Below are 22,011 nucleotides of genomic sequence, written 5' to 3'. Positions count from 1 at the left end.
AAGTGTGTTGAGGTCATGGTGGACATCTTAAGGAAAATGAACAAGAACCAGATGGCCATAGACTTGCAGAGGACCTTTGAGAAAAGTAACAATCTCACTTGTGTTTTAGTGCATACATTTACTAAATACCACTCTTTTCATATTACTTTTAAATGTATTTCTCTCTCTTTCTTTCTTTCTACTTTCTCTCTCTCTCTCTCTCGGTCTGGGCAAAGTGGTTGGTGGGGTCAAGGTGAATGTCACTGGAGCTAACGGAGGTTTGCAGCAAGGATGGGGTAATTACCTAATGTCAACTGTTTAACCATTGGGTCCAGTGGCATATTAACTGCAATACACACACTCACACAATAACACATTCATTTGCATGTATATGAATATGGCAATGCAATTATACTGTTAATTTCCTTGTTTATTTGTTTAGTCATCTATTTCTTCCATCTCAAAACAGATGCAAATGTGGATTCTGCACAAGAGAGAATTTCAAATGTCCTGAAGGACAAAATGAAAAGAAAAGTGCAATATATCATGGAGGGCAATGAAAATAGACAGGAGAAGAAACTCCTAAACCAGATCTACACAAAAGTCTACATCACTGAGGGAGAGACTAGGGTTGTTAATGAGCATGAAATCACCCAGATAGATTCAGCTACCAAGATGCAATCAAGACATGGTAAAGAAATTGAATGCAACAATCTTTTCCAGCAAGATAGAGGCACCAGGACCGTGTTGACCAAAGGGAATGCTGGCATAGGAAAAACAGTTTGTGTGCATAAGTTCATTCTTGACTGGGTGGAGGAAGAAGCCAACCACAATGTAAAGTTTATCTTTGTCCTACCATTTCGGGAGCTCAGTTTGCTTACAGGAGAATTTAGCTTTCATGAACTTCTTGTTGAGTTCCATCGAGAACTGAACAATCTTAACAATCCAGATATCTACGACAGCAATAAAACACTCTTCATTCTTGATGGCCTGGATGAAAGCAGATTTCGTTTGGACTTTTCCAAGAAGATGGTAGCAGACATGCACATGTCCACCACAGTGGACGTCCTAATCACAAGCCTCATTAAAGGGAAGCTGTTCGAGTCTTCTCTCCTTTGGATCACCTCACGGCCAGCAGCTGTTACCCAGACTCTATTATCGCACATTGACCAGATAACAGAAGTCCGAGGTTTCAATGACGAACAGAAGGAGGAGTATTTCCACAAGAGAATCAGTGACCCTGCCCTGGCCAAGACCATCATTTCACATATCAAGGCATCACGCATCCTCTACACCATGTGCCACATCCCTCTGTTTTGCTGGATCACGGCAACGGTTTTCCAGAAAATGCTTGCTCAGGAAGACCGCAGTGAAATTCCCAAAACCCTTACCAGTATGTATTGCAACTTCCTGCTCATCCAGACTGACAGGACACACAAAAAGACCTATGATGCAAGTGAAATGAACAGGCAGAAACTTCTAGAGTGTAACAGTGAAGTCATTTTGAAAATTGCCAAGCTAGCCTTTACACAACTGGACAAGGACCGAGTAATTTTCTGTGAAGAGGACCTTAAGGAATGTGGAATTGGTGCCAATGATCCTCTTGTCTCTGGGATGTGCACAGAGATCTTAAAGGAGGAATCTGACTGTTATGTCAACAACTTGCACGAGAAGATGTACTACTTTGTGCATCTTAGCATCCAGGAGTTCCTTGCTGCCTTCTTTGCATTTCACTGCTATTTAAGCATGAACCTAAAACCTATCAAGATGTTTCTGGCTCAGAAGAACAAACCTATGCCTGATGATTTGAAACTGGACGATTTGCTGAAAATGGCAGTCAACAAAGCACTGGACAGTAAAAATGGTCACTACGACCTGTTCGTCAGATTTCTTCATGGCATCTCACTGGAGTCCAATCAAAGGATTTTAGGCGGCCTCCTCCCCCGTTCAGAATCTGATCCAGAAACCATGGGAAGAATCATCAGCAACCTCAAGAAAGTACAGAGGAGGAATATCTCAGCGGAAAGGTGCATGAATCTCTTCCACTGCCTCAGTGAAATGAATGACCGCTCGGTCCATGAGGAAGTCCAGGGATTTTTGAACTCAGAGAATTCAGGCTCAGTCAAAATGTTGTCACTGGCACATTGCTCTGCTCTAGCCTACATGCTTAATCTCTCTGATGATATTCAGGATAAATTTGACCTGAAGAAGTACAACACATCTGATGAGGGTCGCAAGAGGCTGGTTCCAGCTGTGAAAAACTGCCGTAAGGCTGAGTGAGTGACTTAACTATATATGGTTGTGCCCTGACTAGAATATATGGGGGGAAAATACTAGTATTTGTAATAGTATATAGTGTTCATGGATGTGATAAATGCAGAGACCAAATTCTTGAATACGCAAGTACCCTTGGCCTATAAACCTGAGTTACATTTACTAATTTGTACCCTGAATGAAATGTTATCGGGAAAAAATAGATACTACTTGTGAAATTGTATGCAGTTCAATCAAATTCCGATGTGTGCCTTTCCACAGCCTTGCTGGCTGTAAGCTCACAGAGAACTCCTGTGACACTGTGGCCTCAGCATTACAGTCTGCAGACTCAGCGCTGAGAGAGTTGGACCTGAGTGACAACGATCTTCAGGATTCCGGGATTGAGATTCTCTGTTCTGGACTGAAAAGTACAAACTGTAAACTGGAGAAACTGAGGTAACAAGAAAAAATCATTTGTAAACTGGAGAAACCGAGGGAAGAAATGGGCATTCTTACCTTTTTTCTCAAATTTACAATTTGTAATTATTTTATAATGCACATGACCGTTAAAGTTTGACCGTATACATGTGTTGAATTACAGTAAATGTCTTTGCCTAGAGTTCTAGGATACATCCAGGATTTCCAATTGGCAGTCTAGATTTGCATACATTTTCAATGTAATGACCCACTTTGTTCAAAGTCTTCTAGAGAAGAAAGGGTGCCATCACTACGGAACGTTACTTTTATTACACAATTCTATAAAAAAAAATCTAAAAGTGATAGTTCCAGTCCTTGATTGTGATTGGCTGAATCACATTCGATGCCGTTGTAAAATCCCGAATAAATATACACCTTGACCGGGTCATTCCACGTCAGTTCAACCAGGGCCCACGCACTTAGGTCTCAAAAAAATCTGAAAAAATTACCAGGTGTACCTATGTTACCCAGGAGACACTGTAAAATTACTCTTATGTAAGATCAATCCAAGATACAGCCAGTTTTACAGGGGGAGGGGGAATTCCATCAATAGGAATAGTATGTAGCAAAATCGTCACGTTTGGTCTGGATAATCCTGCATGGTCATCGCTGTTCCTCAAAGTTGATACAAATTTTATTGGAGTTTTGGGCTGGGCTCTGTTTAAGCCTTCAGAAGACATATTTGTACTCAACATAGGCTCTTGATTTATTTTCCTTACTGAGATAAGTAGAAACACTCTCACAAAAAGCAATGAACAGAAAATAAATCCCTTCAGGGTCTGAACAGCAGACCTCACAAGTCTGAAAAATCATTTTGGTTATCATTTTCAGAGCACCCAAACACCTTGTGGGAATATACAAAGATTTTTTAAATATGTTTTTCCTTATTCTCCATGATCCCTTCTTTTTGAAAACACCAATTTGACTTGTCTTATGCAAATCTTTCTTTTTTATTTTCCCACCCTGAACATGGGCAAAATGCCACAAGGTGTTTAGGTGCTCTGAAAATGAGAACCAAAATGATTTTTTAGACTTCTAAGGTCTGCTGTTCAGACCCTGAAGGAATTTATTTTCTGTTCATTGTTTTTTGTGTGAGTGTTTCTACTTATCTCAGTAAGGAAAATAAATCAAGAGCCTATGTTGAGTACAAATATGTCTTCTGAAGGCTTAAACAGAGCCCAGCCAAAAACTCCAATACCATTTGTATCAACTTTGAGGGACAGCTATGACCATGCAGGATTATCCAGACCAAACGTGACGATTTTGCTACATGCTATTCCTATTTATGTACTTATGTTGAGCTTCCTACATGGTTTAGTTCTTGCGCTTTGGGCTTGTGAACTTTGACAAAAAAAAAAGAGCCCGAACAAAATCGACACCCCCCTCCCCCTGTAAAACTGGCTGTATCTTGGAAAGTATTGATCTTACATAAGAGTAATTTTACAGTGTGTCTCCTGGGTAACATGGGTACACCTGGTAATTTTTTCAGAATTTTTTGAGACCTAAGTGCGTGGGCCCTGGTTGAATTGACGTGGAATGACCCGCATTTCTTTCTATATTACTGCGCTACCATAACTTGATAGTAGCTGCGTCTCAACGTTGCTTGGCAACCATTCAGATAGAGGAAATATATTTATTGGCGGAAGAATGATTTTAGCTGCTCTGCCTTTAATTTCCGAAAGTAAGTTTCTTACTTTCGGGGGTTTTAAGGGGGGTTAACAACGGCCCTTATCTGTTGTAGAATTAGTGTAACCTACGGACTCGACTGGCTTATTGCCTAATTAACCATTCTATAAAAAAATAACCTGTAGACTACACACTTTATCCTGTTGTACTGTGTGTCCCTTTCTAGATTATCTTGCTGTGGGATCACAGAGACTGGCTGTAAGGCACTGGCATCTGCTCTGCATTCCAATCCTTCTTATCTGAGAGAGCTTGACCTGAGTTGCAATTACCCAGGGGTTGAGGGGAAAGCCATACTCTCTAAAACACCGAAGAAACTACGGTGTGCAATAAGGTGAAGAAAGCAGATGTTTGCTTGTTAACCAGTGTTATGTGTTTGCAAAACTACAAAAGAATAATACTAATCTGGCCTGAAGAATACTTTCTGTTTTTTTCTTATAGTTTTGACAGTGAAGCAGAATACTGGTTGAAGTCCGGACTACGAAAATGTGAGTGACCATCCAATTCATGTTTCTGTTTTTGACATAGGTCTTCTCTATATCTATAATATTTTCTGTGATTATTTCACCACTAATCTGAACCTTAATTCGATATACTTAACCTCAAGTAACCTAAAACTTAAAATGACTCCCAACTGATAATTACTTTCTCAGATGCCTGTAAAATCACTTTAGACCGAAACACTGCACACAAAAAGTTAAGTTGGAAGAACCATAAGGTTAGTGTGGAAAAGCAGGACCAGAAATATCCAAATCACCCAGAGCGATTCCAGCACTGTCAGCAGGTCTTATGCAGTGAGGGCCTGACCGGGAAAGCTTACTGGGAAGTGGACTGGAGTGGACGAGCTACAATTGGTGTTGCGTACAAGAGTATTCACAGGGACGGACAAGATGATAATAGGATTGGATGCAACAACAAGTCCTGGGGTCTGGAGCAATTTATCACCTCATTCGATGCCAAACACAATAACAACACTGAAACCATCTCAACTCCTCGCTCCAAGTCTGGGCGACTAGGAGTGTTCTTGGACTGGAAAAGTGGAACCCTGTCCTTCTACAATATCTCCTCAGGAGCACTGACCCACCTGCACACATTCCTTGCGAGATTTGTTGAACCACTCTACCCAGCATTTGAGGTTTTGGAGAGTGTTACTCTGTGCCAAGTCAAAGAGCATACTAAGAGACAGGATAGTGAGTCCTAAAATACTTTGCTGTGCTACAATCACTATTGAATAACACAAAGATCTATTACCTTCAATGGTCATGATGTAGTCAGGCTGCAGAATGCCTCCACTGCTTTTCTGCATATGTTTGTGAAGTTTTTGTAAAGATTTCTAATCGGCTGTTACCAACTTTTATCCACCAGAAATTCTCTGATATTTTCGACTGTATGTGTGTTTGTATCAATGATTTTAAGGTTTTTTTGGTTTGCATCAACATTCTCTGGTTAATAATGTTTTGTTGAGTGGAAATCACTGTTCAGTTATTTAGAGAACTATGACTTCCAATGGTCAGCTTTCTGATATTTTTGACTGTATTTGTATCTGTATTCATACCAATGTTTTTCACATTGTCATTTAATTGTTATGCTCTTTCTAAGTTCTTTTTTTATTGTTTGCATCATCAGTCTCTGGTTAATAACATGTTTTGATGAGTTGAAATAATTTAGTGATGTTGAGGACAATGACTGCAATATTCAGGCCGTCATAGAATGAGTCAACATTTTTGCTTATTGATTTCTAACAGTTTTTATATCTTTCAGAAACATATGGATATTCTCAGATACGTTTTGCTGTATTTGTGTATTTTATTTTTTTTCTCTCGGAACTTGGTGGGCATGTAGCCCCACATGGATAGCATGGAACCATCGTTTTGATCTGTAGCCCCCCCGCTGGACTGGACCCTCTGAAAGGAGGGTATGGCAGACACAGTTTTCTGTGAATATCTCGAGAACCGTAGGGTTTAGGAGGACCATCTTTTTTTGTATGTTGATCTTAAGGGGCCATGTCAACCCATTCCATAACCACTCATTTCATGTATAGCGCCACCTAGTTAAAAACAAAAAAGTAAAAATGAGGTGTTGTAATCGTAGGTATCTGTGACCTAACATAGTCAAAACTGCACAAAATGGAAAGTGTAGGATCATTATGACAACCTCCGAATGCATGCCAAGTTTCGTGAACTTTCGTTCATGGGGGGCCATACAATAAAATAATTTATGTGTACATTTAGTGACCGTACACCAACAGAGTTTTCTGTGAATATCTTGAGAACCGTAGGGCCTAGGATGACCAATTTTTTGCGTATGTTTGCCTCCAGGGGTCATGTTAACCTAATCTGACTCTCGCCAGATGAATTTTGTTCCGCCTAGCTCCACTCACATCCATCTGGGATCACTTCCATTGAGAGTGATTTCGGCACCAGATTTTATGGTAGAGCCAATCAGGACGCAGGGCGGGAGTTTCATAGATGTGACGTATCCAAATCATATGCATGGATTTTTGATAAGGCCCAGCCTTCTGAAACACCTCTCCAATGGATCAATCCCAGATGGATGAGTGGAGCTAGGCGGAACGAAATTCATCTGGCGAGAGTCAGGTTAATGTTAACCCATTCCATATGCACACATGTGCATAAACAGATACACACGCACACACATACATTCACAGTAATCATACGTATGACACTCACACAGTAGACATATGTACGCATGCATGCACATGCACACACACAGGCACATACGCAGGCACACACACAAGCACATGCACGCACACACACACACACACACACATAAACATAAACATGTACACGCACACATGCACACAATTCAAGAATTTCTCAGAATTATGAACAGGCAAGATGGGGGTGGGGTTGTATAAAATGTATTTTACATGTGAAATCTATGAACTAATCATGTTTTGGTACTTGTTGTCTAGCAGATACCAGTGAGAATTGAGTGTGCATATTGCAATTCAGTGAGACAGAATCATATATGCCTTTCAGTGTGCCTTATTTTTGTGGAAAAAAATGTGCTGGACTGGGTGGCGGTCATATTTTGTACCACTCTGCAGTACATCTAGTTAAGAGGGGAATTGATAATCTTTAAGTTTTCTCTATCGCTTACAAGTCAGAAATGCATGCCACTCAATGATAAATATCCGTTTAAAAAAAAAAAATCAATAAAACAACAGTGAAAGGTTAGTACTTTGCTTATGAGTGCTTAATTGAATGATATGCCATGAATATGATTCCATCCATGTAGGAGATGACTGGATGATCCTCATTGTGAACTGAAGATTTGTTAAGCATCGGCATGGCAAGATATAGACATTTTTGTAAGAAGGGATAGTGTGTTTTAATCGGTGAATATGGTCTTAACACAGATTACAAAACTTTTGAGTAATAATATTAAATGATATATAAAATTAGCTTCTATCAATATTCAATAGAGAGTGTAGCAGTACCAGACAAGTTGCTTAGCTGTGGTTCGTCAACATGAAGATGTCTATGGTCTCTTGTAGTCTGCCTCCAGTTAAACACAATGCTGACATCTATCAGGTCCAGGTACAGTACACAAGCCCTTTGTGGCTTTAAGGTTTTTATAGTGCAGCTCTTAAAGAATAAAAATGGTTGCTGAAACCTTATTTACATTTACCACAGTTGTGGTAGTCCTTCGTGGCCCATAGGCCCAAAGCTTTTTTAAAAAATACAGAAAAATTATCTATCTATACATCCATCATAGTTATTCATGGCCAACAGGCCCACAGTTCTTCAGATACAGATATCAGAACTTGGTGTTCTCTGACTGCAGTATAGGTGCAGAAACTACCAGCAGGCACAATTTTTAAGCATGCTTGTGTCCATTCCGACAGTAAAGAGATGTAAAACTTTTCTGATAACTAGGCATACGGTATGCAGAACCTATTGGACATCTGTCTGCTGTAGTGGTGGGCGGTTGGTTTGCTACACGTGCTTATCCCACTCTCTCAGCAGTGCAGCGCCCCCTAGCAGGAGCACCAGGCAGTGCAGGTAGAGGTAGCCACGGTCCACACTGCAGCCCACTTCTCTGTACAAGTCCAGCAGCGTCTGCTCTCGTCGGATCTGGAGCAGGTCCTGGCGGATCCGGACGAGGTCCCTCAGCAGTTGGACTGCAGGCCCCGGGGATCCATGATGACAGGTAGACACGGGATCAACAGCCCCCCCTGTTGAACGCCCCCTTTCTGGCTCTAAATAGAGAGGCAGAGCAAAGATGTTTTGTTGGAGAAAAAAAATCCATAATCTCTGACTAAATGTTTATGTAGTGATAATAATGAATTATTAATAAGTGTGCTCTTATTACTTTTGGTATTATGATTAGTAGTAGTAGTACCACTCTTGATTCTAAATAGAGATAGAATAACAATGAAAATATGTACATTTTGATGTATGTTGTTTGTTGTATGTTGATGTATCAACCCATTTGATACACACACTCATAAATAAGAGAATGACAGTGAACCTATCATCGTCTCCCAGTGACTCCGCCCACTCAACAACAATAGGCTGGGAAAGATGTTCTTCCTGAACCACTCAGACTTCCCATTGGCTATCTGGAAAACCACAGCTGTTTCCATGGTGCTGCATGCTAGCAGCCCAAGAGAGCCAAACAGGTAGACTTCTGAAGGTGACAGGGAATGAAAGAAAGAAAGAAAGAAAGAAAGAAATAATATGTTTAATCAGATTTAGTATGTACACACAATGGCAACAACTTGTTGAGTAAATGGAGTAGTGGTAGCCTAGAAATCTAGACGCACCCTAGCGGCAGCAAATTACATTTGCTGCCAGGGCTAGTCTAGCAACTCTCCGTTGGCTTGTGAGCTCGAAAAATTAAACTTCTATCAGGCCAATCAAATCGTGTATAGAGTCGTTAGGCGGGCTTAACATAATGATAATAATAATGTTGCAACGGTTTGGCTTGAATTCCCTGCTACTTGAAAACAAATAAGATGGATGTTGCTGTTGGCGAACAGTGTGACACGAGTTAAGCTTTTATTAAGTTGGCAAAAGTTTGAACTAGCCAACTAGCTCAGCTGGTGGGAAACGCATGGGACTCATAGCGCTGTCCTATTGCGTGCAGAGGGAATTTGAAAGACAACCGATTATCCCGCCCCTCGGACTGAGCACTGCGAACGGTGAGTGCCTAGACCAGGGGTGGGCAAACTGCGGCCCGCGGGCCGGATCCGGCCCGCCAAGCACTTTCATCCGGCCCGCCGAGCATTTCATTTGGTTATCAGGCATATTGTTAGCTTTACTGCAAACTGCTTTTCACTCTCCTTAGAGAACGTTTACAATGTCAATGTCAAAACATCATGTTAAATAGAGATAACATCATGTTAAACTAAGTTAACTCTTAGTTATGATCCTTTGCCGCAGATCTAACGTGAACATTATGCGATCCATTTAATTGGGAACGCGTCTGCACTCACGAGAGGGAGAGAGAGCCGCAGGTTCTGGCTTGTCATTGTTGATAAGTGATATAAAACTTTTAAAAGGAAATCATGAAGGCAACAGTAGTTCCCACTACTGACCATTTAAAAACTGTGAGAGGGCCCAGCCGTAGGTACAGCACTAGCCATAGCGGAGCGGGCAGAAGATCATTGAGAAATAAACGTGAATTAAAGCGACTGTCTTAAAGCAACAGTGCACAATTTATACATTTGTTAAACAGCATACAATTAGCAATTCACAATTTAAAACAAATACTTTTCATACTAAATTATAGGCTATAAAAAATGTATTTTTTTTATGTGTGTGTCGTGGGGGGGGGGGGGGGGGGGTTGTTGTGCGGCCCGCCGGGCAATTTTCAAAACCCAATGTGGCCCTTAAGCAAAAAAGTTTGCCCGCGCCTGGCCTAGACCCTACATTTTAATGTGGGTCAGGTTATAGTAGTGGAGCTGTTCACCGTTTACATTTTTGTGATTCTTGTCAGCATAACTGTCCTTTTAGGTGTGCATGTTTTTTTTCACTTTTTAGTGTCAATAATTGACTTATATACAGTTAAGAAGTATAGAACTAAACAGAATGAATCAGAAAAGTTATTCCCATTACTTGTGAACAGCGCCACAGTTTCCCCCAGTAGTCAAAAATATATGACACCTGTGCTATTGGACGTGCATAGAGCAGTGTTTCTCAAAGTGTGGTCTGGGGACCACTGGTGGTAAAATATAACATAGATGAGTTGTTTAAAATATTGAACCAACTTATATGTGAATCCAAACAGTTCTGCAAGACTGCTTACTGTATGTAAGCTACGCCACTTAAATAATATGAATTCTCTGACCCAATAAGCAATGTGCAAAGACCATTTTTTTTATTATTATTATTGGTTAGGTGGACTTTTTGGCTTCACTAATCTGGATTGGAAAGTTGTTACTGTTAAAAGCTCGTTTACCAGAGTTTCCACCACTGGCCAAACAGTTTTTACACCCACACTGTCAAGACTTATCTTACAAAATGAAAGTGATGGTTTTCAGACTGACCAATGAGAGGCAGCTTGATGCTGAATGGGGAGGGTGATGGTTTTCAGACTGACCAATGAGAGGCAGCTTGATGAAATGGTGAAAGTGATGGTTTTCAGACTGACCAATGAGAGGCAGCTTGATGCTGAATGGGGAGGGTGATGGTTTTCAGACTGACCAATGAGAGGCAGCTTGATGCTGAATGGGGAGGGTGATGGTTTTCAGACTGACCAATGAGAGGCAGCTTGATGCTGAATGGGGAGGGTGATGGTTTTCAGACTGACCAATGAGAGGCAGCTTGATTCTGAATGGGGAGGGTGATGGTTTTCAGACTGACCAATGAGAGGCAGCTTGATGAAATGGTGAAAGTGATGGTTTTCAGACTGACCAATGAGAGGCAGCTCGATGCTGAATGGGGAGGGTGATGGTTTTCAGACTGACCAATGAGAGGCAGCTCGATGCTGAATGGGGAGGGTGATGGTTTTCAGACTGACCAATGAGAGGCAGCTTGATGAAATGGTGAAAGTGATGGTTTTCAGACTGACCAATGAGAGGCAGCTCGATGCTGAATGGGGAGGGTGATGGTTTTCAGACTGACCAATGAGAGGCAGCTTGATGCTGAAGGGCGGGAAGAGCGTGAAGATGGCGATGAGGAAGATGAAGTGGCCAGTGAAGATGGTCGCCGTGACGCTGAGGCGCTGCTTGAGGTAGGCAGGGATGAGGAAGGACAAGAGGTCCAGCAGTATCAGCAGCGACGTGGGTAGCAGCAGCATCACCACGTAGAGAAGAGGACGTCTGCGCACCGTCACCTGTGACATACACATGCACACACACACACATGCACACACACACACGCACACATGCACACACACGCACACACAATGATACACACGCACACACACACACACACACACACACACAAAAACTCAAATGCATACAGATATAGAAACACACACACATAACCAAATTCATACAGATATGCATACACACGCACACATGCACACACGTACACATGCACACAATGTTACACACACACACACTGCAATCAGACATTCATATCACATACACTCTCTCTCTCTCTCTCTCTCTCTCTCTCTCTCTCTCTCTCTCTCTCTCTCTCTCTCTCTCTCTCTCTCTCTCCCCCTCTCTCCTTGTCTTTCTTTCAGAAGGGGAAGTAGAGTTGTACTGGGGTCCTGGCATCTCTGGTGGACAGGGCGACGTCCACCAGAGATGCCAGGACCCCACACTCACACACACACGCACACATGCACACAATGTTACACACACACACACACACGCACACATGCACACAATGTTACACACACACACACATGCACACAATGTTACACACACACACACACACACAATGATACACACACACACACACACACAAACTCAAAGGCATACAGATGTAGACACACACACACACACACACAAAACCAAATTCATACAGATGTGCACTCACACAAACACACACGCAGTCCACAAAACTCTAAATTCCTAAAAAAAATACAGAATTCAAATATCTCTCTTTCAATCTCTCTCTGTCTCTCTCTCTGTCTCTCTCTCTGTCTCTCTCTCTCTCTCTCTCTCTCTCTCTCTCTCTCTCTCGCGCTCTCTCGCGCGCTCTCTCGCGCTCTCTCGCGCTCTCTCTCTCTCTCTCTCTCTCTGTCTCTCTCTCTCTCTCTCTCTGTCTCTCTCTGTCTCTCTCTGTCTCTCTCTCTGTCTCTCTCTGTCTCTCTCTGTCTCTCTCTGTCTCTCTCTCTGTCTCTCTCTCTGTCTCTCTCTGTCTCTCTCTCTGTCTCTCTCTGTCTCTCTCTCTGTCTCTCTCTGTCTCTCTCTGTCTCTCTCTCTGTCTCTCTCTGTCTCTCTCTGTCTCTCTCTCACTGACCTGAGCGCTGATGGAAGGACGGTTATTCGGTTTCCGTCTCCGGGGGTTTGTGTGGACAGTGAGAGACGTGAGCTCCCACTCCCCTCTGGAGAAAGAGACGTCGCCCTGTCCACCAGAGATGCCAGGACCCCAGTACAACTCCACTTCCCCTTCTGAAAGAAAGACAAGGAGAGAGGGGGAGAGGGGGAGAGAGAGAGAGAGTGAGAGTATGTGATATGAATGTCTGATTGCAGTGTGTGTGTGTGTGTGTGTGTGTTTCTCTGTAACCATATGCCCACCAGGTAACGGTTTTTGCTTTTGGCTAGATGAGTGTGTGTGTGTGTGTACGTGTGCATGTGTGTGCGTGCGTGTGTGTGTGAGAGAGAGAGAGTGTGTGTGTGTGTGTGTAAGTGTGTGTGTCTTACCTGTGTGTGCCTGTGATATGAATGTCAGATTGCAGATGTGTGTATCCAGGGGGAAGTGGAATAAGTTGAGAGGACAGCTGGACTCCAGGAGGCGGGGCTGATATTGCTCCACCCACCCATCATGACTGATTGACACTTGAGGGGACCTATCATAATCCTCCATCCCTGCACTAATCAACAGAAGGCGGCATATCTCCATCATATATATATATACTAATTTATGTAAATCAGATTGAGTTTGTGAAAGTGTGCTTGTCTGTGCGTCTGTCTGTCTTTGTGTGTGCATATGTGTGTGTGTGTGTGAGAGAGTATAAGTGTATATATACTCTTTTGATCCCGTGAGGGGAAATTTGGTCTCTGCATTTATCCCAATCCGTGAATTAGTGAACACAGCACACAGTGAACACACAGTGAGGTGAAGCACACACTAATCCCGGCGCAGTGAGCGGCGCTCGGGGAGCAGTGAGGGGTTAGGTGCCTTGCTCAAGGGCACTTCAGCCGTGCCTACTGGTCAGGGTTCGAACCTGCAACCCTCCGGTCACAAGTCCAAAGTGCTAACCAGTAGGCCACGGCTGCCCACAGAGTATGTGTGAGTGTATGTGCCTGTGTGTGTGCGTTTGCGTGTGCGTGTGCGTGTGCGTGTGTGTGTGTGTGTGCGCGCGTGTACACTCACATCTCAAAGAGAATCACATCTGGCCTCCACAATCTCTCTGATGCAACAGTAACCTGCTGGACTCCTCCAAACATTGACGGATCCCACCTTAAGTGCTCATTCACCCATCCCTATAGAATGACAGAGGAAAAAAACAGAGAAAAGAGATTAAGACAGAGGGAAACACACATAACACATTGATAGTTTTGGCAACAAAAATGAGAGTTTGGAAAAATAATGACAACTTACTTAAAACAAAGTAGAGCATGAGAACAACAAATAAGTAAATAAAACCACAATGGTGTACCTGTATGTAGAGAACATAGAGAAGCAACCGCTCATTCTTCTCATCCTGTGGACAGGAGGTGAACATGTTACTCCCGGTTACGCTACAAGACTTGGACACACTATTTACACTTGTGTTGTACACACATTAAAACACTTGTGTTGGACACACGCTATTAATACACTTGTGTTTGGACACATTATTAAAACACTTTTGTTGGACACACTATTTACACTTCTGTTGTACACACATTATTAAAACACTTGTGTTGAACACACACTATTAATACACTTGTGTTTGGACACATTATTAAAAACACTTGTGTTGGACACACACTATTAACACACTTGTGTTTGGAAACATTATTAAAACATTTGTGTTTGGACACATTATTAAAAACGCTTGTGTTGGACACACACTATTAACACACTTGTGTTTGGACACATTATTAAAACACTTGTGTTGGACACATTATTAAAACACTTGGACATGTAGCAGTGAAATACTTTGTCTATTGTTTTATTTAATTTTTGTGGTGAATTTCATCAAATCAATGCATATTATTAATGATTGTATATATATATATATATATATATATAAATTACTATTATTATTATCTCGTGCTAAGTGTTGCGCGATGTTGCTAAGCAACCAGTGTTTACAGCATTCCCCAGTTGCAAAGTGGATGCTGTAAGGGGTAAGCCACTATCATTTTCCTCCAATAGAAACGGCATTAATTATTTATTTAAAAGTCTTGTTCTTGAATAGAAATCACTTGAAAACAATGTCATGATCTTTTAGAAGTATTAATTAATCACTTGTAACCTTGTTTTAGCGAATGTGTATGAGAAATCAATAACTTTAGCGTTCATAGTGTCTTATACATGCCGTAGCCTAATGTAGCCTAAACAATTATATTGTACATAAAGTTATCAGCCCACAACGAGGGAAAACGATGTCATAACTTTCTGTTGTATACATTATCATATTGTATGTGTTATTCGTAATATTTGAAGCTTCGAAAATAGTTAAATTAGTTTTTACCGTTATTAGCGTTTCATTGGTATTTGCCATAGATAGACTGTATAGTCTATGGTATTTGCCGTTACTGTGTGTAGGGAATGGGAACGAGACTGCTGTGCGTGTGCGCATTCTAAAGTGCCCCTTTGTGCCCAGGTATGAAATGTCTAACGGTTTTCTTTTAATATAAAGTGGGTTCTGTCACATTTACATTGTTGTAGGCTATAACGCCACTATGTATATTTATTATATTACATGATTAATTCTATGTATGATCTGTATTAAGCCAAAGCCTATATAATGGCATAGTGTTGTAGCGATCTCACCCTCAAACAACATTCACCTTTGGCAGGTCGGCCAGATATTGGAATAGGAAGACTCAGACACAATCAGACATACGATTAACTTCATAGGGCAACACAGGGGTAGTCTCAGCCGCACATGTAACACACAATAAGGGTTTACCACACATATCCACACGAGGATAAACACATGAGGTACAACCAAAGAGACTAACACGCTAACAAATACACAACATGCTAAACGTATCTACAACTATTATAATCGACATTACACCTTCTAGCATTCACTCGCACTGCATTCTGGGAGACACTCATTCGACGTTAAACATGTACATCCACCGACGCTACAGTATAAAGCTAAGGGGCCTACCCATAGACATAATATACATAGACGCCGCATTGGCTGCTGGAAACGAGAAATGCGGCCGCCATCTTGGACCGGTCATACTCCTCGTTGCGTTGCAGCAGAAGACACAAGATGCCAGTACTGTGCAGCATGTTCCTGCTCAAATCGGGGGATTTACTTTTCTCAAGTAAGATTTAACATTACCGTACTAATGGTTGTATTTTGTGAATAGAATATTACCAGAGAGTTGAGAAAGAGCAAGGATCTTTGATATTACTGTATGAGAATCGTAGCCAGCTAGCTAGGCTGTTTACTCTGTGTTCACCTGGCTATGAACTGAGACTTAATAAGTCATATTCCATAACACTGACTTAGATTACAACTGACACAAAAAGGCTATTGTAGAAATAAATCATACTAGATTTGGCTGGCGAATTTTACACAAGTGGCACAGACTGTAGCCTATATTATTGGGCAATCGCTAGCTGCTACTTGTAGCCTAAGCGTGTTGGTAGCTTCACTATTTTCTGAATAAAGTAACTTTTCAATAGCTTAACTTCTTTATTTATCAAGTGGCTTAGCCACACAAGCTACACTTTTCTTGTCATGTGTAATTGGCACAATTTAAAGTAGCTTCCTATGTAGAGAACTAGCCTACTGCTGTGTTTGTGTTAATAATACATTTGACTGGGTGGTAGTATTGTGTAGTGTTTTATTCATAGCAGAGTAACTGATAGTTTAGCTCACTACAATGTCTAAGTAGCTTGCCCAACACTGTATTATTCACATGTCATTTACCCTAACAATAATAAGATGCCTCTCAAATTCCTTTATTCATTTTATTCATTTATTTATTTTATATCTCCCCAGAACAACTGCCTTGCTCAAGGAGACTGTGAATGAACTGAATAGTCTCCTCACATCCCTGGAACTGAGGAAGGTGCAGCTCTTCATTGCAGTATTGGAGGGCATCTGCTACACTGTGACTGAATATTTGATTTATGAGCTCCACCTTCATCACCTGCATTCACCACTCTGTGTCCCATTTCCCCATCGTCTGGTTGACTCGGTCCTCTTTTAGGGAGTTTACCCAGTTTCACTATGTACTGCTATCTTATTTGCCCACCTGCTGTCTGAAGCACTTTTTTCTTAGCCAAAGTGTACCCAAGCAATTTTAGCAAGGTGGGAACATACAAAATGACATGCACCAGTTATCGAAATCATAGAACCAACTGCATGACAGTAACCTCTGTCTCACTGAGCCTGTGAAGACACTCCCCGATTCTTTACTGATTGCAATGAACGGGGCTGATCTTAGCAGTTTCTAAAATGTTTCTTAATTCTTATTTATTTAATCTCTTCATTGGGGCTGAAAGCTTTCTGTGAACTGTAAATAACAGATGCTGTTGATGAACCCATTGACACTGTACAAGTGACAAGTCACCTTTTTGTCTTGAATTGATGAAGTTACACTTACTATGCCAAACCAATGTCTGTTTTTTAAGGATCAGAAACAAACCTACAAACTTGCACTTTACAATATTTATGGAACTTGTCTAACAAATGCTGTTGATATTGAACCCAGTTACTCCATTTCCTTTACTTATGCCACACCAATGTCTGTTCATCAAACTTTATTTTTGATGGCACTGAACTGAAAATGTTAATGGATTTTTTCTGTCAATTTAACCCATTAAAACTTGTATCAAACCAGTTTCTGTCTATGCTGTCAAACATGGATTAGTTATGTTCCCAGTGTTTATATTGGATGTCATCACTTTATAATATATCATATATGAGAATATTCTATTACTATTAAGCCCACTATGAATATTAAAATACACACAACCATGTTTCCTGTATACAGCTTTTCTACTGGAAGGTTTACAACTTATTCTGTCAATTTACCCAAGTTTGTCACTAAACCACATAGGCCTACTTGGAATACCCCTCAGATGTCTGAATGGCACTGATCTCACTTAAATGTTTATAGAACCTTTCTGTGAATAATGCTGTTGATGGAACTTTTCTGTCAACTGTGAACTATATTTAACTCATTAAACTTGTATCAAACTAGTTTTGTCTATGCTGTCAAACATGGATTATGTTCCCAGTTTTGATATCGGACGTCAGGTCACTTTATATCATATATCAGAATATTCTATTACTGTTAAACCCACTATGAATATTAAAATACGCTAAATCATGTGTCCTGTATCATAGCTACATGTATGACCTTTGCAGCAAAAAAAAACGAGTGAGAATCTGTTCGGTATTCAGTGAGATATGATTAATTAAGTGCGCTGACAGCTCATCTCACAGGCCAAACAGATTACACTGAGTGGAGTGGATGACCGGTCCAAGATGGCGGCTCCAAATCTCGTCAGCGCTAGTAAGGAGTAGCGGTCGATGCGGCGTCTATGTATATTATGTCTATGGGCCTACCCATATTATATATGAGTTTGTTTATATTTATTTATTGTATTGTAGGCCTATAACTTCTGTACTGTATTATATTGTAGGCTATCTTTGTCATTTATATCTAATTATTATCATATGTATAACTTAATATTTATAATTACTGGTATACTGTATGAGTTGCAAAGTGGATGCTGTAAGGAGGAATGGGAACGAGACTGCTGTGCGTGTGCACATTCTAAAGTGCCCCTTTGTGCCCCATTCTGTGCCCAGTAAACAGTTGCAGATACCCCATCCTGCTGTGTGTGTACTTCATTCATCTTGCCCTGTGCATTCAACTGGTGCTAACCACTTAACATCTGCTACAGACACATTATTAAAACATTGTGTTGGACACACATTATTAAAACACTTGTGTTGGATACAAAACACTTGTGTTGGACACATTATTAAAACAATTGTGTTGGATGCACTATTAACACAGTTGTGTTGGACACACTATTAACACAGTTGTGTTTGGACACACTATTACTATACTATAGTATACTATTACTATAGTGTTTAGTGCATGACCATATGTCTTATGTTCATGGGCTTCTAATACCGTTTAATTTGAAACAGCATTGCTGCCTTCCATGTGCATCATTAGACATACAGTAAAATACTTCCAGTTGTATTCTTTTGTCTTTTACTTTGATACTTTACCACATCAAGCACACTCTGGATGCTCAGGTCAACTTTGACTGACACACTCCTCTGCCAATCACGGACAGGCCTGAGCTGGGCTGCCTCTGAGTCCAGAAAGGAAGACAACCACTGGCTGAGTGCCAGGGAGGAGGGGTCTGCACTGGAATTTGGGATGTCACAATGCATGCCTGTGGAAAGGATAGTCAACAGTATAGACCCTTTCAACAATAAAAACAAAAACAATGCTTGAACATTCTATTTGGTTCCCAATCTACTTCCTCTGCATTAAGATAACATATGGAATGTTAAAAAGGAAGTCTTGTGGGGCCATCTATGATGCTGATAATGGAACTCTCTTGAAAGGGTCTCTTTAGATAGAGAACCATAAAGGACAGTGTGTGTGTGTGTGTGTGTGTGTGTGTGTGTGTGTCAAGGTCAAGGTAAACTTTATTATCCACAGGTAGGAAATTCATGTGGTCACCATTACACGCTCCATTGTTATACAGCCAACTGCATAACAATAAAAACATAAATACAAAAAAACATTAAAACATTAAAGAACAAGGACAAGACAGACAAAGCAGTAAACATTGAAGAAGCATGACAAGCATGTGTGAACAAGTAAACTAGTTAAGTGTTGATATATACAGTATGCTCATAGTTTAAAATGCCTAAGAATGTTTAAGTCTATTGTTGTACAGTCTAATTGCTGTAAGCACAAAAGAATGCTGTACCTTCTGGTCCTAATTTCTGCCACTTGACCTGTTGCTTCTTAAGAAATTCTGATGCATGAGGGTGGGTTGAATCATTTAAATGTTGTTCTGTCTCTTTTAGACAAAGGTCATTGTACAATTGAGCTACAGATTGAATATTCGTTGCAGTTTATTTTGGTCCTTAACATACAGTACCTAAGGCACAAATAAGGGCAAACAATTAGACACTCTGCGACTGCAAGAGAGCTTTGTAAAACATCTGAAGAATACAGCTGTCTATTCTAAAATGTTTAAGTTTCCTTAGAAAAAACATCCTCTTCTGCAACTTTTTGGACTTATTTTGTGCACATTCCTTAGAAGTCAGTTTTAAAGTCAGTTTTAACAGTTATTGTCTATTTCAACAACCAGATATGTGTATGTTGTGACCTGCTCTACCACTACGCATTTATATTTGAGAGTGGAACTATAAATCCCTTTTTATTAAAGTCTATGGTCATCTCCTTTGTGTTCTTCGCATTAACCACAAGGAAATTGTCTGAACACCATTTGATAAAACCCTGCACCTCCCTCTCAAAGCCCTCTAGTTGTTGTTGTATGTGATCGCTAAACTATTAGGATCAAATCAGTTTATTTTGACATACGGGAGTTAGCCTATGTGACCTGTAACGTTAGCCTATAGCACAAAAGCCTATTCTGTTTTCATTTATTAGCATTTGTTGTGATTATATAATCAAATGACACACATGATAACTTGAAATAGAAGGACAGAAGATAGGTGATTGATGTCCACAAGCACGAATTGCAGTATTAGAATAAAAAAAAAAAACACGAATGCTGTATCATCAGCGTATTTAAAAAGGTGTGGTCTGAGGAGTTATTGGTGTATAGAATAGGGGACAAAACATATCCTTGTGGTGCCCCTGTGTTTATGGCTTTTAACGATGAGACACATGAGTTGAATTTGACTTGTTAAATACGGTTCGTCAGAAATTCAAGAGTGTGTGTGTGTTGTGTGTCTATGTGCCTATGTGTGTTTGTGTGTCTATGAGTGTGTGTGTGTCGGTGTGTGTTGTGTGTTTGTGTGTGTGTGTGTGTGTGTGTGTGTCTGTGTGTGTGTGTGTGTGTGTGTGTGTGAGAGAGAGAGAGAGAGAGAGAGAGAGAGAGAGAGAGAGAGAGAGAAAGAAAGAGTGTCTATGTGTGGAGGGCAGAGAAGTACAGTGTTTGTTTAAGCAGCCCACCTGGCAAATAATGAACCAAAGCAGCCATCCACAGCAAGACTTCCCTGTAGCAAACAGACATGTGACGCTGTAGAAATAAGGCCACACTGAGCACATGTTAAGTGGTTTACAGAAAGCCAGCAGGGTGAAGAATAACACTAATATAAGAATGAACAAGTGAATTAATAAACAAAATAAAGAGTTTATGCTACTTGGATGAGAAATAGAAGATAAATGGTAGAGTCTATGATAAATATAATATATAATATAATAGAGTATATTTAAAGGTTTAATGTCCTACCAGGAGTCTGTGTAAAGCTTCTCTGCGTCTGTGTTTCCAGGCGTGTGCAGCTGAATGCTAAGTGGATTTTGCAGAGCACAGTTAGCTGTGCTGCACAAGGTCTTGGTGTCCATGGCAACTATCAGCCAGATAGGTGACAGAGAATAACTGTCAAGAGATGCATATGCCCCCCCCCACACACACACACCTATAGTACACACCCACCCACGAACCCACACACCTACAGTACACACAGACACCTACATACACCTACACTTGATGATTTGCATAGCCGCACACCTACTACAATAATTCATATGCAAACCACACTCGCACTCACACTCACTCTCAACACATTTGACACTACCACTGAGAAGCAAAAAGTAACGCACAGTCAAGCCGACCGTACGGCAGAGTACAAAGCTTTATTCACGATGCCGGAGACAGCTTAGATAGATAGATAGATACAGTAGATAGATAGATAGATACTTTATTGATCCCTGAGGGGAAATTCAAGACACAAACACACAGGTTACAAACACACAAGCATCCTAGGCAAGCATGAGAGCAACACGTCTGTCATTATTTATAGGACTAAACACGGAATTCTTGATGGATTACATTACATGAAAGTAAAAAAGGGCTGTCATGATAAAGAAAGTTAATTATAAGAAGGCTGAGGAAAAACAAAATAACTGAGATTATCCTTGTAATGTAACACACAACTACGAGGAGATTGTCTTAACCTTTGTGATGCAACAGTAACATGTAACACACAACTACAAGGAGATTGTCTTCATCTTTGTTATGCAACAGTAACATGTAACACACAACTACGAGGAGATTGTCTTAACATGTAATGCAGCTCAAAGTGCTTTACATTTGGAGCATGTAACACAATAATAGA

At 40.8% G+C, this 22,011-nt stretch overlaps 3 protein-coding genes across 6 annotated transcripts in view; 2 read left to right on the top strand and 1 right to left on the bottom strand.

Annotated features, from left to right (window-relative positions):
• Window positions 1-81, top strand: part of LOC121719468 (GTPase IMAP family member 9-like) — a 22,092-nt gene extending 22,011 nt beyond the window's left edge. For both annotated transcript variants that reach the window (XM_042105134.1, XM_042105135.1), the window contains one exon: window positions 1-81. This exon is cut by the window's left edge and continues 198 nt beyond it. In XM_042105134.1, the coding sequence (XP_041961068.1) occupies window positions 1-11 (11 nt within the window). In that variant the 3' untranslated portion in view covers window positions 12-81.
• The window catches only part of LOC121719392 (NACHT, LRR and PYD domains-containing protein 5-like), a 60,957-nt gene extending 54,781 nt beyond the window's left edge, over window positions 1-6,176 (top strand). For all 3 annotated transcript variants that reach the window (XM_042104940.1, XM_042104942.1, XM_042104939.1), the window contains 5 exons: window positions 449-2,255; window positions 2,515-2,688; window positions 4,562-4,726; window positions 4,834-4,880; window positions 5,046-6,176. In XM_042104940.1, coding sequence (XP_041960874.1) covers window positions 449-2,255; window positions 2,515-2,688; window positions 4,562-4,726; window positions 4,834-4,880; window positions 5,046-5,593 — 2,741 coding nt within the window. In that variant the 3' untranslated portion in view covers window positions 5,594-6,176. The remainder of the gene's footprint in view (window positions 1-448; window positions 2,256-2,514; window positions 2,689-4,561; window positions 4,727-4,833; window positions 4,881-5,045) is intronic.
• A 1,225-nt stretch (window positions 6,177-7,401) lies between these two features.
• On the bottom strand, window positions 7,402-21,164 carry LOC121719491 (5-hydroxytryptamine receptor 3A-like). The gene is made up of 10 exons (XM_042105189.1): window positions 21,126-21,164; window positions 20,846-20,912; window positions 18,913-19,082; window positions 14,143-14,187; window positions 13,857-13,966; window positions 13,184-13,353; window positions 12,780-12,931; window positions 11,487-11,697; window positions 8,890-9,048; window positions 7,402-8,617 (listed from the first exon to the last, which is right to left on the bottom strand). Exons 2-10 carry the CDS (start codon window positions 20,904-20,906, stop codon window positions 8,355-8,357), a joined length of 1,341 nt encoding a protein of 446 aa, XP_041961123.1. The 5' UTR covers window positions 20,907-20,912; window positions 21,126-21,164; the 3' UTR covers window positions 7,402-8,354.
• Window positions 21,165-22,011: the final 847 nt, after the last annotated feature.

This window comes from Alosa sapidissima, chromosome 9 (assembly GCF_018492685.1).
Source record: "Alosa sapidissima isolate fAloSap1 chromosome 9, fAloSap1.pri, whole genome shotgun sequence".
NCBI classification, from domain to species: domain Eukaryota; kingdom Metazoa; phylum Chordata; class Actinopteri; order Clupeiformes; family Clupeidae; genus Alosa; species Alosa sapidissima.
The sequence above is the reverse complement of the archived record's forward strand: the minus strand, read 5'-3'. Positions and strand labels throughout refer to the sequence as shown.

What these genes read in the sequence shown, in the direction of transcription:
- LOC121719491 (XM_042105189.1), bottom strand. Translation starts at nt 20,906, where the DNA reads ATGTCTGTTTGCTACAGGGAAGTCTTGCTGTGGATGGCTGCTTTGGTT. An exon ending in TTTGGTTCATTATTTGCCAG is followed by an intron (nt 19,083 to 20,845) that starts GTGGGCTGCTTA and finishes TCCTTTCCACAG; the next exon opens with GCATGCATTGTGACATCCCA. An exon ending in CATATCACAGGCACACACAG is followed by an intron (nt 12,932 to 13,183) that starts GTAAGACACACA and finishes TCTTTCTTTCAG; the next exon opens with AAGGGGAAGTGGAGTTGTAC.